Genomic DNA, 15,164 nt, shown 5'->3' with positions numbered 1-15,164 from the left:
TAAATCTTCAATATTTCTTATTTCTCTTAAATTTTACCAGTCTTTCTAGAAAAACTACTCCTCCCAAATATACCCAAAAATCACCCAAAAATTCACAAAATACCCCACAACACAAATTCACGATACGATGATAGGGTTTTTGGATTACTTGAAACACGAACGAGATATTTCCATTAAAGCCATGTCAAATGGCGGAAAATGGCGTTCAGGTTTAAGTCCCCATTAAGTTGCCACCAAACTTGGTGTCCGTGTGGCTGTTATTGGCAGTGGTTATGAGCTAACTGGACATCGTTTGTGCTATTGCAGGTGTCATTTTGTTCTGAACGTGTCTCTATACTTCTAGTGTATGTTTTAAATTAATTTGGTTTAGGAGAATCGGTCGTCTAAGACATCAAAAACAGCATATAAATTAAAAGCATGCGCTGAATGTAAGGTGAGGGGCCGGTGAAGTTAGACGGTATGGTGATAGACTGATACTGTAAGTTAAATTCTCGTTCCAAATTCCTTATGTAAAATTAAAAAGAAGCATTTTTTCGAGGGTTAAGGTGGTTGTTTACCATTTCTCCAGTTTTCGCTGCAAGTGATATATATTTTTCTTGACGTTATGGTTCTTTCAGCCCTGTGAAAATATCTGGGTTCAAACATAGTTTCGAGTACCTAAGTCCTTATGCTTTGTTAAAAACACCGTTAGAACTGGTATACCCTGTTTCCATGGCAACTAGCGGATTATCCATCTGTTGCTTCCTTCACTCCTAGCTAGTTTCAAAACGGATTTGTCTGAATTTCTCGCGGTAAATTTTTTTTTTGTGTTAAGAAAAGAGAAACTCCAAAGTATCTCCTCGTAAAGTTAAAACAAATTCTGTACATACGTTTGGCCAATTTCTGCAATTTTTGTTTTTGCCATTTGTTGCAGTTGTCCATATAGGTAATTCTCCATAAGACTTTTTGGAGTACAAAGACTAGCTAAACCCTAACATTGACCTAATTTTCAAAAAAGAAAAACAAAACTGTGGAAAACTCGTTAAAATAGCTTTACTTTTCAGCCTAAAACTGGCCTTTTTTCGCGCGAAAATTCCCGTATCAGTTAAGAAAACTGCGTGCGCTCGCACCATTTTGGTAGTCACCTTGAATTGGAAAACAAATACCCTATAGGTGTTAAAGAGGTGAAAACTATCCAACAATGTGACGAGTATAGCCGATCTTTAGGCATTTAGAGGATCTCACGACAAGAAAGCGTGTGCCTGACTTGAGGCGCGTGACAATTAATATATCTAATATGTAAGAACTGCTGTCGAAAGCCTTTGCAGAAAATAATGTCTGTTACCTTTCAAATAAACCGCTTGTACATGTTTATTGTTTCAAGTATAAAAGCTATGACAGTGAGACTTATAGGATATAGATAGTACATCCAAAAAAGATGTCTCTTTTGAGGCATACAATGCGAAACGATCACGTCTTATGACGTGGTAATTAGGTCGTGATTGCCAAGTGGCGGCCATCTTGGATCCGCCATCTTGGTTTTTTTTTTTCCCAAAACTTCATAAAAGCGCCAAAATTGAACGAAAAATAACCAAAAGCAATAAAGGAACACTAATGGGCTAAAAATATAAAAGTTTGATGGAAAAAAGTGGGTTTTTTTTCAATTTCAAAAAAAGATTTTCTATTTTCTGAAAAACAGCCTGTCAAAGAATTGGTTGCCATGGTGACATCAACGTCAATTAACAGTAACCGACCAGATCAAATTTTTTTCCACATACATTTCTGAAAAAGCCCTGAAGTTTTAGACGTTTCCTCAAATATGAAAAAGTTATTCAGTTTCAAAGTCGCCGATCGGCCCCCGTCCACGGTCCAAAGGTTGCCTGAAGGTCATATGAGATTTTTTCGATCATTCTCATACATTTCCAAAGCTAGATTACAGAAAACTGTCTAAGATTTTCGACTGAATGTGTCGATATTTTTACTACACGCCTTTAAATCGAGGAGATATTATTTGCTAGTGGGAGAATTTTTGCAATTCAATAATGTTTATAAGAAATGTGTTTAGGCAAAGGCAATAAGTTGTTGTTGTTGATCTATTGATCCTTTTTATTTTTTAAGGGAATTTAATTCTCGATAAAAAGGAACAACGTTTCGTTTCGGTCGTTTCGTTGTTCCTTTTTATCGTTTATCTTTACTTGTCTATGTATAATTTAATTCTCAGCTTCTTTTAGTTTCAGGTCATTGTTTCCAGACGGAAGTTCTGTATTTTCGTCCTTGCCTTGCTACAAGAATACATTCTATAAGATCTTCGCTGAAGTTAAACGGGATTTTGTGAACGAACAGTTTCCTTTTCTTTTCTTTCGCCAGAACCCATCGCAAATCTTCGACAGTGATCCAACATAGAGATCGTACCCAGGTCCCATGACAAATTTCATTATGACGCCAAATCAAGGCACGTGGTATCCACTCTGGTTGTTTGCCATGGATACCACCTGGGGCCAGCGGATGCTGGTGTAGAGATGCGTACAGCGTTTCATCCGGGACTAAAGTATCTTTTAAGAATTCAAGGAAATCCTTCCCTATCTTGCTGTGAAGTACAAAGTTAACAAATTCTCTTATCGCGACAATGTGGGTTGATCCTTTAAATATTGAAATATTGTGTGGAGGTGGTGATTTTGGCTTTCTTGTCTTCACAATACGACCATGATTCTTTAATATATGGACAAACTTAGTTCGATTCACCAGCCATTTAGGCATAGCAAAACTCTCTATGCTGTTGTGGTTTTTGAGAGTATTTAAAGCTCTTACAATTTCTTTGTTATCGTAAAGAGGAAAATCCTGTCCAACCAAACTAATGTAATATTTCCATTTAACTGGTGACTGTAAAAGCTCCTCCATACAATTGAGCTGAGCTTGAACTACTGAAAAATGTCCCCAGATAACGTCAGTGCTTACGGCTGAGATAAATACATTTGGCAGACAGCGAATAATGGCGCGTATCGCTCTACGAAAGACCTTTGTCGATTTCTTGTCGATGTGAATGCAGTAAACGTTGTTAGGCATATAGATAGCTTGGAGAATGCGCTCAAACAGACGTGCACCTTTGTATATTGTAAAAGCATAAGCAATTGGCAGCTGCATATCTTCTTTTGTCACAGGAGGATGACCGAATCGCATTTGCAGCAGATGGCCACAATCTTGGTTCTTGTTGTAAATGTCGAAGATTTCTGAGTCATTCAAAGAGATGCCGGTTGTGTTCAGTTTTTCTTTGCCAGATATAAGTCTTTTGCATCTTTTCCATTTTGATTCCTGCAACAAAGAAAACTGCAAATCACCTCTCATACAGAATTAAGTAAAGCACTTACGATAATTTTGTCACCCAGTTGATTTAGGAGGGCCTCAATGGGGTTAGCCGTCAGCCCTCAAACAGTCTAAAATTTAACTGTTAACCGTCAAAAAGGCAAATTTTATCGTCAACCGTCAAAAAAGCAGGTTTTATAAACCGTCAAAAGGTTTGAAGTGCTTTATTACTTTTTCATCTGCTCATTCCGGACTTTTGGCTCTCAAAGAATAGCTTTAACTGGTGAAACCAATTTTAAAACATGTTCCTAAATTACTCACTTTATGATCTTTACGACTTAATTTGCGTTTAAACTGACAATTAATCAAAACTAACTTCCGTCTGGAAGAACTTCTGGTTTCAAAATATTAACGATCTACTACATTGATAACGTGTTTCTGACCACAAAACTACTTCCAAAACACAATTTTCATATTAAAAAACACAAACGTTAATATTAACTTTTATCAAGTCACGAAAGAAATTTCCCCTTGATAACCGTCAACCGTCAAAAGCCAAAATTTCAACCGTCAACCGTCAAAGCTATCCCGCCATTGAGACCCTCTTTTAGAACATGTATTGTCTCTAGAAAGAAGAAGAAAATGAAAAAGATGACCATGGGCCTTCACCGCTATTAAATGAACTTTAACCTACATTAATCTACTTGACAAAGAGTCAAGAATTTTACACAACGCCCGAACGAGAAACAATGCTCTTTTTTGTTTCGACGAATCAGAATTCAGTAATTTTGCCCTCTATGTTATAAGCAGGGTAAGTAAAAATCAGTTCAAATCGTTGCTTTCCGTTTGCCGTCTGACTAACCTTCCTGTCCAGTTGCAAAAAAGGGAAAGCGCCCCAAAACAAAAAAGGTAACATCGTAATGGTTAATACATTAATTATTTCTTTCATATATTACCTTTTCTTTAGGTGGATAAAACCATTTGTGGATCTGATGGAGAAAAGGTACAAAACGTCACTGAGTTTATCTATGTAGGAACATACCAAGATATTGCTTTCTATGGGCCCATCCGTCTAGGCAAATTTCTATTTACTTTGAAAAATTTCGAGTTCTCAATGTGCGGATGGCACTTTTAATTCCTAGCAAATTAAAGCTTACTAATCTTTAAAGGTGCCGTCTTCCTGCCTTGTGAAAATGCAAAAGAAACGTCAATCAATAAATTTGAACGCGGCAGGTTTTCTCTTGTGAGAGGAAGATAAGCGCATAAGCGCATAAATTTAACGATTTCCTGGTGATTACGAGACTCAAACAACAAGGAAATTAATTTGGCTCATTTCTTGTGAGTTCTTGGTAGAGTACTATACGTACGAATTATCTTTAGCGCTTTCTCCGCGTAGTTCTGTTGTGTCACTCTGAAGAACTTTGAAATTTGAAGGAGAGGAGAATTATACAAAAGGAACCATAGTACGAATATAACGACAAGATCTCACTGTATCACTGTCAGAGTGACGTGTGTGGTTGTGTGAATATTTGCTATTTTTAAGTGTGGATACGTTTGTGAAAGGCAAATTTGTCAGGACTTTTCGTGGTGACAAACGAATTTTGTCACCCTAGTGCAGAAGGGTCCTATGTAGAAAAATTGAAGTGTTATCCACTGCCTTGCTTTTACAAAAAGAGACCCTGCTCGCTTGATTTGACAGATTGGTCTCTTTGAAACGATGGAGTTATTTTTCAATGCCTGCCTGCAAACGCCTCCTCTACTAATAAATATTTATTTATTTATATGTTCACGAATGCGAATACACGTTGGAAAGCCTTCCAGCTAAAATTAAGTTAACGGCAGAGCAAATAACTGGAAATGTCATTATTAAAAATCTGTTATCAAAAAGCGGCTTTTGACCCCGAAATTTAAGAACGGCTGATAACATATGAGTGGGTTCTGGGATATTACACTGGGAATAAGCAAATATTGCCAGTTTCCTGAATCAACATCATGTTTACAGAAAGTTGATTGTATTAAACAGCTTTCGGTCCTAACACCATAATGAAATAACGACCGAAACTCTTACCCTGTGCTAACGCGTTGCGCTAGATTAAAATAATTTTGAAAAACACGCTATACGGCACAGCTCAATAAACATTTATTTTAATCATAAAGATTTCACGACTCAAATTTATTTCACCGCAAACACAAAATATTAAAGGTTTTTTTCGATTTCTAATGAATTGAGTTCCTTTTTAATACTATTATTAAAATAGTCCTCAAATTAATGAAATAGTCTTGACAGTTTGGAAAAACTTGGAGAGGTTGTGAACAATCGTCTTCTCCACAGCCTTTCTTGTTGTGTTCAATTTACCTATTTACCTCAACTTTATAGAAACACGGAAAACCAATTTTCTCAGACATAGAGATAGTTTCAGTTTTACGTGGAAAGTACGCCAAACTTTTGGAAACAGAGAGTACGTCCTACAGGTTTTACATTAAGGAAAAGGCTGGGGGGGGGGGGGGGGGGCACGCCAGATAGTGTCACGACATAAAATAAAGATTAAAATAATAATTACAAAAACTAGATCAGAGAGACGCAACCGTGAGGGCATTTGTGATTTGTTGCCATTACCTTTGGCTTGGAAGTGTCCGAGATCCCTTCCTTCTGTGACGTCTCAAGCGGTGTATTTGGAATGCCTTCCATCCTTAGCTTCGGTTTATTCTGTAGAACATTAGTTTCTCCTGGAGCCGTTGACTCTAGCATATTCAAAGGACTTTCGTTTGTTGGCTTCCGTTTGTTCAATAGGCTTTCCACTTTGGGACTCGATGTATTCAGAAGATCACTTAATTGTGGCTTCACTAGAAGAGCTTTCACTTGTGGCGGCCTCCATGTCTTCAAAATCAACAAGTCTGATTTTTGGACAATCACGAAAGAGACCACAGTTAAAGCGAAACATAGCAACACAACAGTTTTTTCCTTTGACCGAGACATTCAAGTTTGTTTCTGAAGAAAAAAAAATCAGTTCAAATAATGAACGAAATGAAGCAAACAATTACCATCAAACTCTGTCAGTAGCCAGTGTAGAAATTGTGTCGATCATTTGGACGACAAAAAACAACGCAGTCAATTAACAATGGTCATCAACATAACCTTCATCCTAGCTGTTCTAATTCCAAGTATGTATGGGTCACTGTTATGGTTTCTCAGATCGTATAGATACCGCTTACCGTTCTTACTGATCGTCAAGGATAAGTCTAAGGATATAAGAATTTCAGTCACCCGTTTCGGATATTCAATTTAAACCATAAACAAGATTTTTCTCAGTCCTAGAAAACGTAGTTACGTATACTAACGGAAGAACCCGCAGTTTTGTTCAATTCCCGACTTTGCCGTCAACTCAGTGCAATGGGAAGTCACGTGAGAAATATAGTACTTCCGAACCAGCAGTGAACAACGTTTGCACGGGTGAGCTAATTTAACAAATAAGAAGTAACGTAGTCTGAAACAATCATGTGCCTACGAGAAACCAGAGTCGCCTTTGCGGCACATATAGCCTGTGAATAACGTCGGTAACACTATCACATGAACATTCGTTACTTAAACAACAGAGCATCCGCGACTGGTAATTATCATCCAATAGAACTCATATTTGCTTAAGAAGTTACTTTGCATTTCAAAGTATATTTGAGATTTCCAAAGTAAATTTTAAATTCATCATACTCAATAAAGAAAGTTGTTAAATTTTTCGTGAAAGAAATCAGTTTGCTGCCGACTCTTCCTCTAGCAGCTTGTACGAGTGCTGGCTGTCAAGTTAGTTTGCTCCACCGACTTTCTTCCTACTTATTTCACCTTTGCTAGCAAAAGCTGTAAAATTATCACTAGACCTGTAATTCCGCACTCTCACTGGGGGGTAATGATATAAGGTAGCTTGCCGGGTGCTGGCAATTCCACCGTTAGAGGCACAAAACCTATCATAACATTTGTGTAATATTCCTATCGTTCCCCATGGTTACACGACACTTAACCTCCTCAAAAAATGTACATGAATTATGCTATCGAGGTCTAGGTCTTCAGTAGAATCTATTGCCCGTTTAACCTATATTCTCCAAAAAGAAATAAACATTATTGACAACTGGAATACGGTTGTAAGATTTTGATCAGCTAAGCACAAAAGGGTTATGAGCTATTAACGCATCATTCAAGAAGTAGGCTGAATAAAGAAATTTTCCCCTGTGAGCGACAACTACAAAGCGGTATGGTTTTTTAATTGCCGGTTGAATTGTTTGAATTGGTGTCTACTTTTTACTTCTTTAACTGCGCCTCGAAAGATGGACCAGTACGTACCTGAACCGCACAGAAAGGTTCTTCATCTACGTGTATCCAGCGTGAAAGGAAGCGACACCGTGCTTGGAGCAACTTAATCAAATATTTGAGCAGTTTTTACAATTAATTAAGATACAGCACAGTCTCCGTGATAGTTCCCCTTTAAACACTAGAGGCGCTTGGCATAAATAGACACGACGAGCAGCATTGACGAAATAAAAGTGATTGTAAAAAGGACAGTAACAAAATTTATGTCTTAGTACGTCTTAGAAATGTGATACCAGGAAAAGTTGAGTTCCAACAACTAGGCTTAGAAAAGCTCCATGATCATGACATTTTCAGGCTTTAAGAACCCAGGGCTAGCAGCGTTGCACGACAAAGAACGAAAAGTGTCGGAAAACGTTGAAGCGGAATGAGCATAGATTAAAATCGCATATAAAGATCAAAGGTCTTCTGAAATACTGAATGTCTGAAATGCTTATGGCGTATCAACATTCAAATTGCTCCCGGAATCATCCAATCCCACGCGGTGATTCTTTGTGACGAGAGCCGAGAACGGGAAATTTTAACCAACTTTTACAATGCGTTGGAGAAGCAAAACGCTGCTTAGCCCTTGAGAAATCGAAACGTGACAACGTGCTGAGGGAAGCAAACATTCAAATATCGGAGATAAAACAAGAATTTTGTAAAGACGAATTTGCGATCCTCCAAATCAAAATCCAGCAGATCCGGTAGAATTAATAAAAACTTTAAAATACACTCTGTTTTTTTATAAGAACGTCTAATCTTGGTGCTAAGGCTGAACGTTCTTATATTTTATTGTGATTTGAGACTGAAAACGTTCTTAAGATGTTCTTAAGTTACATGGGATACACTACATGTATTTCAGTAAATCAATGAGGACGTGACCAGAAAACCTATCAAAGTGCATTGTCTGCTGAGATATGGTATCAAGAACTGCTGATTATGACAAACCGAGATGTGTGTCACCATCAGTTAATGTTATACAAAACATGCCCTTGAGTAGGTTGGTTAATTTCCATTTGTTACATTGATTTTATATACGGATTAGCAAAATAGAAACGTTCTTAATCGACTCAGCCTGAGGAATGTTCTTAACACGTTCTTAAAATTTTGTTTAACCTCAGCCTCGATGTTCTTATAAAAAAGGTTCTTATAAAAAAAACAGAGTGTATTGAGTAGAGAGTCGAAATCGTTCATCAAGGATGGAAAGGCGGTAGCGGCAACGAAATTCGCAAAATTACAGACGGAATGATAAATGTTTGTTGGCACAAGATATAAAGAGGTAAAGGCGCTCAAAGAGGGTGAAGATAAATTGCAAAAACTCAAACTCACTAAAGAGTCCATCGAAAGCACCTCATCTACAAATTTCGACATTTTTTTTGAGCGTCATTGCCAGCCGCATGCCTTAGCAACCGATTTGGAAACAAAAACCGCATTCTTGCAAAAGTCAATTCAACTTGTGATTCAACCTTGGAATTCGAAAATTAAAGTATAGAGTGTTTTCACATGACGTCACGGCGGCCATGTTGGTGTCTCAAAACAAAGAAATGGCGGCCATGTTGGTGTCCCAAACTAAACCTCTGGGAATTAAACTCTATTTTTATACAAATACTTTCTTTTGTTTCAGTAAACCAATATGGCCGGTAGTCACGTGAATGAAAACGCTCTATAGAGTGTTTTCACATGACGTCACGGCGGCCATGTTGGTGTACCAAAACAAAGAAAAGGCGGCCATGCTGGTGTCCCAAACTAAAACTCTGGGAATTGCACTCTATATTTATGCAAATACTTTCTTTTGTTTCAGTAAACCAATATGGGCGGTAAGCACGTGAATGAAAACGCTCTATTGTGATGTTTTGTATGCTTGTTAGACTGCTTGAGTCGTGTGATGGAAGTTGAGGAGCTACTGCATTCGTCTCCGCCGCAAATCCCACCGACAATTGTAAAAAAAACGAACAAGACATCGTTGTCCTGTATTTCTGTGAACTTGCCCAACAATAAACTTTGGTTTAAATGTTTCAGAGATATGGATAAGTGGATTTGTCTATTTAGAGAGCGATGCAATATTTGCTTTTCGTGGGAACAGCTACTTCCGATTCATCACATCACATCACCTTTATTTACCCTCGGATATTAAGAGTAGCTTATGCAGCTAATATCTCCAAGTTTTTTACCCACCTAACCATGAGAGTATACAAAGACCAGACCGCAACACCGGGAACTACATCCCAAACAAGGGTTGTAAGACGGGGCCTACGGTTTATCGTCCTTATCCAAGAAGACTAGAAAGTCTAACAATTTGCAGATGTCAGAGCAAAGGCAGCACTTTCTGCTCAGTTATTTAAAGACTCTGAGTCGTGGTCCGGCCGGGGTTTGAACCCGCGACCTCCCGCACGGTAGTCCGGCGCTCTACCAACCGAGCTAACCGCCCGGGGGGGGGGGGTACTCCCTATAATGGCCTATACGGGGAGGCTCCACCCGAAAGGGGTACCTTTTTGACACTTCAGGTATATGAAAGGGTAGGGCGGAGCCTCCCGTATTAAATTTTTTTACTTCCCCCTCCGGGGGGGGGGGGGGGGCTAACCGGTCGGTGGTTATCGAAGGATGATTAAGGTTCTGTTCCTTAAGGCCGCGGTGGACAGGATTCTTATCAGAATGTATTTATTTAAATAATATGCACGAAGTCAAACGACTAAAACCGACAAAAAGCGAAATATTCATGAAAATGTCTCTAAAAATATTCTGTTCTGCCTCAATAATCGCACGTGATTTATTTCGCGTAGCACGAACTTTTTGTGCATTACTAAAATAGGCCGTTTGAGCGCAGCAAGTTTCTTTGTCAGAAGTCTGCATTTGGTTTTTATAAACAACAGCAAACCTTAAAGGCTAAAAAACAACTATATAGATATACTGATTCAAAATGTAAGCTGTACGGTGACAAAAAATAAACATGTTAGAGTTTCAAAAAAATTAATTTCTTCTCCTCTCTGTCCGCTTCGGGAGATTGTGTACATCATGACAGGACACGATAAAAATGTATCAATTATGCGAACCAGAGAAATTTGCGACGAAATGTAAATCCAGCAATATTCATGCACGTGTCTTTCGTTCGAAAATGGTGAGGTCGGCGAGAGGGAGGCAATATCGAAAGAGTGGTAGACTGCGTAAACAGGGTGCGAAGAAAACGTCCACAGCACTGGCGCTGAGACGAGTGCAAGACAAATTACTCGCGCAACGTGAAGGATCGACTAGTGAAACTGGCAAGTCCAGTTCAAAGAAGAAGAAATCAATTCCAGCGCTAAATTTAAAAGGCAACCGAATAGTTAATATTGGCCACTTTGGAAGATCGCTTCAAGGGGTAATTGATCATGCCTCAGTTTGTCCTTGTAAGGGTACTCCTCGTTTGGAGCAGGAAATTGAACGGAAAGGCTTAGCTTGTGTAATCCAATTCAAATGCAGTGGATGTGGAATGTCGCTCGCAGTGGAAGCGCAACCCAAGTCAAAAGGGCCAGGTGGACAGATGCGACACAGCATAAACGTTGCCGCCGTGTGGGGGTTTATGGCAACTGGTGGTGGACATGCTAATATGAACGAGATCCTGTCTGTTCTGGACATTCCGTCACCAGATAAGAAAACCTTTCTGAAGATAGAAGAACAAATCGGAAGCTTATGGAAACAAGCGATAACTGCCGACCTGATCGAATCTGGAAAAGAAGAAAAACGGCTGGCAATGGCGGCAGGTAACATGGATGAAGGAGTACCAGCCATCAACGTCATCGCCGATGGAGGGTGGTCGATGAGAAGTCACCAGCATCGCTACTCTGCCAATTCGGGCGTGGCAGTTATTATAGGAGAGCGTACAAAGAAGTTACTATATCTGGGGGTACAGAACAAATATTGTAGCATTTGTGCCATTGCAGACAATGCAAAAACAAAAACTGGGAACATTCATCTTCGTCTATGGAAAAGGATATCATCGTAGAGGGATTCAAACAAAGTGAAAACATGCATGGTCTACGCTATACTGGGCTCATCGCTGACGGAGATAGCAGTGTACATAGGTCCATTATCGATAGTGTCCCGATATATGGCAGGCGTGTTAAAAAGATCGAGTGTGCGAATCACGCTGTAAGATGTTACCGACAGTCTTTGCACGACTTAGTTGAGTCACATTCTGAGTGGAAAGGAAGAAATGGCCTGTCAAAAATGAAAATTAAGAAAATTGCCGCTGGTGCAAGAGCCGCTATACGGATGCATTCAGCTACCGGAAATGCGGATGCCTTACGGCGAGATCTAAGAAACGGGCCATACCATGTGTTTGGTGATCACAGAAACTGCAGCGTTGCATTTTGTAAAGTCAAGCAGGCTTCAGTTGCTGGGAACTGTGACGTACTTTCAACAAGAATTGCCAGCGAACAACAAGAAACCGACGTCACCAGTGCTATTTCAGGTCAACGTTTTGACGGAATTCACTTCACAGGAGGGGAGAAACGACGATCTGCCTACATTGTATGAAATCGCTGATCAGATTGATGGATTGGCCAACGATGACATCAACGAAGAGGATGAAGAAAATGCACGTCTGGGTGGTCAGTATCTTATCGACAAGCTACCTACGGGGCTTATGAATGAAGTTCTGAAGAAAGGAGATCGTATAGTCAGTCTCGCAGCACAACTTGTGACAAACAAAACAAGCAACATGGCTGAGACATACATGTCTATAAACGCAAAATTTAACGGTGGGAAACAAGTCAATCGGATACAACGAGGATCATTTGAGAACAGGTACTAAAGTATTTTTTTAAGTTTTTATTTTCTAATTTATAGCAGAGCATATACTATTAAGTTAAATATCTTAATATCATCTGCTACATACAATGCAAAAAACGACGCGTGAGCCTACCATACTTGTCGTCCGTAGTACATTAGCCAGATACCATACCCTGTTAACTAATCAAAAATCAAGATATGTAGTATACCAGGCATATTTTAAACGGTAAGTATATTTTCCGTTTTGTGACATAACGCGTCCTCTGATTGTTCGTGTAGCTCTTTTATGAGTATATTTCGGTTATCTACTATATATTTAAAAAGTTTACGGAGTTTGGGTGAATTTTAAAGGAGCCTTGCAATCACGTGAATGTGTGAATCTCTGCCTTAAAGTACGTATTCCCGAGAAAATACATATCAGAATACTTTCTTGTGTCCAGTATCGCAAGCTATTTTCTGTTTGCAGAGTTAGCCTAACATTAAGCGTTTTCGTATTTGCACAGATGTTACGGAGCGGGCCTTTGTTATCAGCACGGAGCCGGTTGGCATTCCGAGGTATGGGAGCGGGGCAACTGCCAGAAAGCAGGTCCGGTGTTGGAGGCATATTGCGACAGCATCGAAAAGACAAGAGCAAAAGATCAAAAACGACAGGCCTCTGAACATTACAAGGAAATTCGTAGGAAATCGAAAGTAACACAGTCAACTACGGGCCCTTCAAATGATTATGGACTCAACGCGTCACATGAGGATATTGATCCCAACGAACTTCATAAACTGTGCGAAGAGAACTCAAAACGAGCGAACTTGTCCCCGGAGGAAATAATAAGAATGGAGCTTCAAACGAGGGGTCAAAGTAATTGTCCACTGTGGCACCAACTACGGAAACAGCGTCTAACCGCATCAAGATTTGGAGAAATCTGTAAACGGAGGAAATCAACACCGTGCGCAAGGCTGGTGGTGGAAATACTTTATCCTCGGCCAATCTCAAGCGAGTCTTTACGATGGGGAACAGAAAACGAAAAAATAGCCTTAGAAGAGTATTGCAAAGAATCTGGGAATTCGGTTCAACAAGCCGGGTTATTTATTTGTAGTGAGCATGGATACCTTGCTGCTTCTCCCGACGGAATTGTTGTATTGAAGGGGAGCCCCTCCCGCAAAGGCCTTGTGGAAGTTAAATGTCCGTATTCAGCTACACGTAAGACAGGCAAAGCATACACTCCAATGGAGATTAAGAATTTCCCCCTGGAAGTAAAGCCGAATGGGCAATTGGCGCTCAAGAAGAATCACAATCATTTTTACCAAGTTCAGGGACAATTGCACATTACAGGCTACAAATGGTGTGATTATGTAGTCTGGACACCATCTGGACTTCATGTGGAACGAATCGAATATGATGCAGCATTTTGGGAGAGAAAGATGTTCCCAAATCTCAAGTGGTTCTATTTTAATTGCCTGCTTCCCGAGACGGCATCACCCCGACACCCGCAGGGCTTACCAATTAGAGAGCCTAGCACCGTGACGACAGAAGCAAGGAAAAGAAAAGCTAGAGACAACGGTGGTACCGCAAACAACAAGAGGGCAAAGATCTAGGCTTGACTGTAGTATTATGTATTGTTTCTATCTTCGTTTAGATTTGTATTATGTCCGGCGATGGTCACCGTGTAATATAAGAGTTTTTCTAACAGAGATTTGTGTTTCTCGTTTTTTTTCAAGTTTCTTTATCTAGTGCGAAAAAAGAACAATGCTTGCAAAATATAACTAATTATTGTATAACGTTTAAAATCTTACTGATTAAGTTACTTTTTTGCAGGTTTGTAAATTGAAATAATTGTGAAATTTTCGATGGACGAAGACCAATTAACAATCAATAACAAAAACTATGTAACTACCTGTACATGTGCATGTCGGCGAGCTCTTTGGACATGCACGTACGATAGGTTGAAATATCGTTGCCATTATTTGACACAAAAATGAGTTTTTGTAATTACCACTGGTAGTAATAAAATTGAGCTGATCAAAAAATCCTTACTGCATGTCGCCAGCTACTACTTGCAAAACGCCGCAAGGCCGTGCGTTTTAATATATATGCAGTGAATTTCAAAGTATTGTTGATTTCTGCGTGCACTTATCTATGAAAATTACCATAATCCAGGTTTGAATTAATCAGCTCCCTCGTGTTTGCTCAGAAAGCCTTCGGAAGCGTAAAAACAAGCACTTTTGTGTCCAAGAATATAGCGCGGACAGACAATTTCACGAGTTGACACGGCAAGATGATAAACTAGGCATATTGTAGATTGTCATATCATGGGCCGAATTTTAAAATAAGCCTTAGAAGGTAAGATTGAAGCCTTTGAATTTTAGCATGATAGATTTTGCGCCTTTAAGGGCAAACATTTCTTAAGAAGCTTGAAGTTAAAAAATCCGGCTATGATATGACACAATAGATGTTGTAATAGATCACTCAGTGGTAAAATCAAATTTCTCTGCGTCTTCGTGGAGGAGAAAACCTGGACACAAAATCACGTTTTTAACAAATTTAATTTAAGTTACTTTCTGTATTGCCCTAAGACGCCATCTATACATTATAAAACGATCATAGTGCACTTTAATCATTCTCCAATACGTCTGCTAAGTTTTGGCGAAATCGGCTTTGAACTGCTCGTGATTTTAGGATTTTAAAAGTGGTACCCCTGCCAATATTTTGCCTAATGAATATATTCATGGTCAACGTATCCACCGCGGCCTTAATATAATTAATTTAAAATGTTCCGGGTTGTATTGC

At 39.3% G+C, this 15,164-nt stretch overlaps 2 protein-coding genes across 3 annotated transcripts in view; one reads left to right on the top strand and one right to left on the bottom strand.

Moving 5' to 3' along the window:
- Positions 1–1,394: 1,394 nt before the first annotated feature.
- The window catches only part of LOC146459961 (N-acetyllactosaminide beta-1,6-N-acetylglucosaminyl-transferase-like), a 46,180-nt gene continuing 32,410 nt past the window's right edge, over positions 1,395–15,164 (bottom strand). Inside the window, exons 1-3 of one of the 2 annotated variants that reach the window (XM_085088824.1) lie at positions 7,572–8,768; positions 5,897–6,268; positions 1,395–3,288 (exon numbers count right to left, since the gene is read on the bottom strand). In XM_085088824.1, the coding sequence (XP_084944950.1) occupies positions 2,218–3,288; positions 5,897–6,256 (1,431 nt within the window). In that variant the 5' untranslated portion in view covers positions 6,257–6,268; positions 7,572–8,768 and the 3' untranslated portion in view covers positions 1,395–2,217. Of the gene's footprint in view, positions 3,289–4,235; positions 4,269–5,896; positions 6,269–7,571; positions 8,769–15,164 lie in introns of those variants that run through there. The other variant, XM_085088822.1, reaches the window with a different exon arrangement.
- Positions 11,618–13,972, top strand: LOC146459962 (uncharacterized). The gene is made up of 3 exons (XM_085088747.1): positions 11,618–12,001; positions 12,093–12,397; positions 12,886–13,972. Exons 1-3 carry the CDS (start codon positions 11,618–11,620, stop codon positions 13,970–13,972), a joined length of 1,776 nt encoding a protein of 591 aa, XP_084944873.1.

The sequence above is a fragment of the Pavona decussata genome, unplaced genomic scaffold (assembly GCF_977016875.1).
Source record: "Pavona decussata unplaced genomic scaffold, jaPavDecu1.1 SCAFFOLD_215, whole genome shotgun sequence".
Taxonomy (NCBI): Eukaryota; Metazoa; Cnidaria; class Anthozoa; order Scleractinia; family Agariciidae; genus Pavona; species Pavona decussata.
This window is presented reverse-complemented; position numbering and strand designations above follow the sequence as displayed.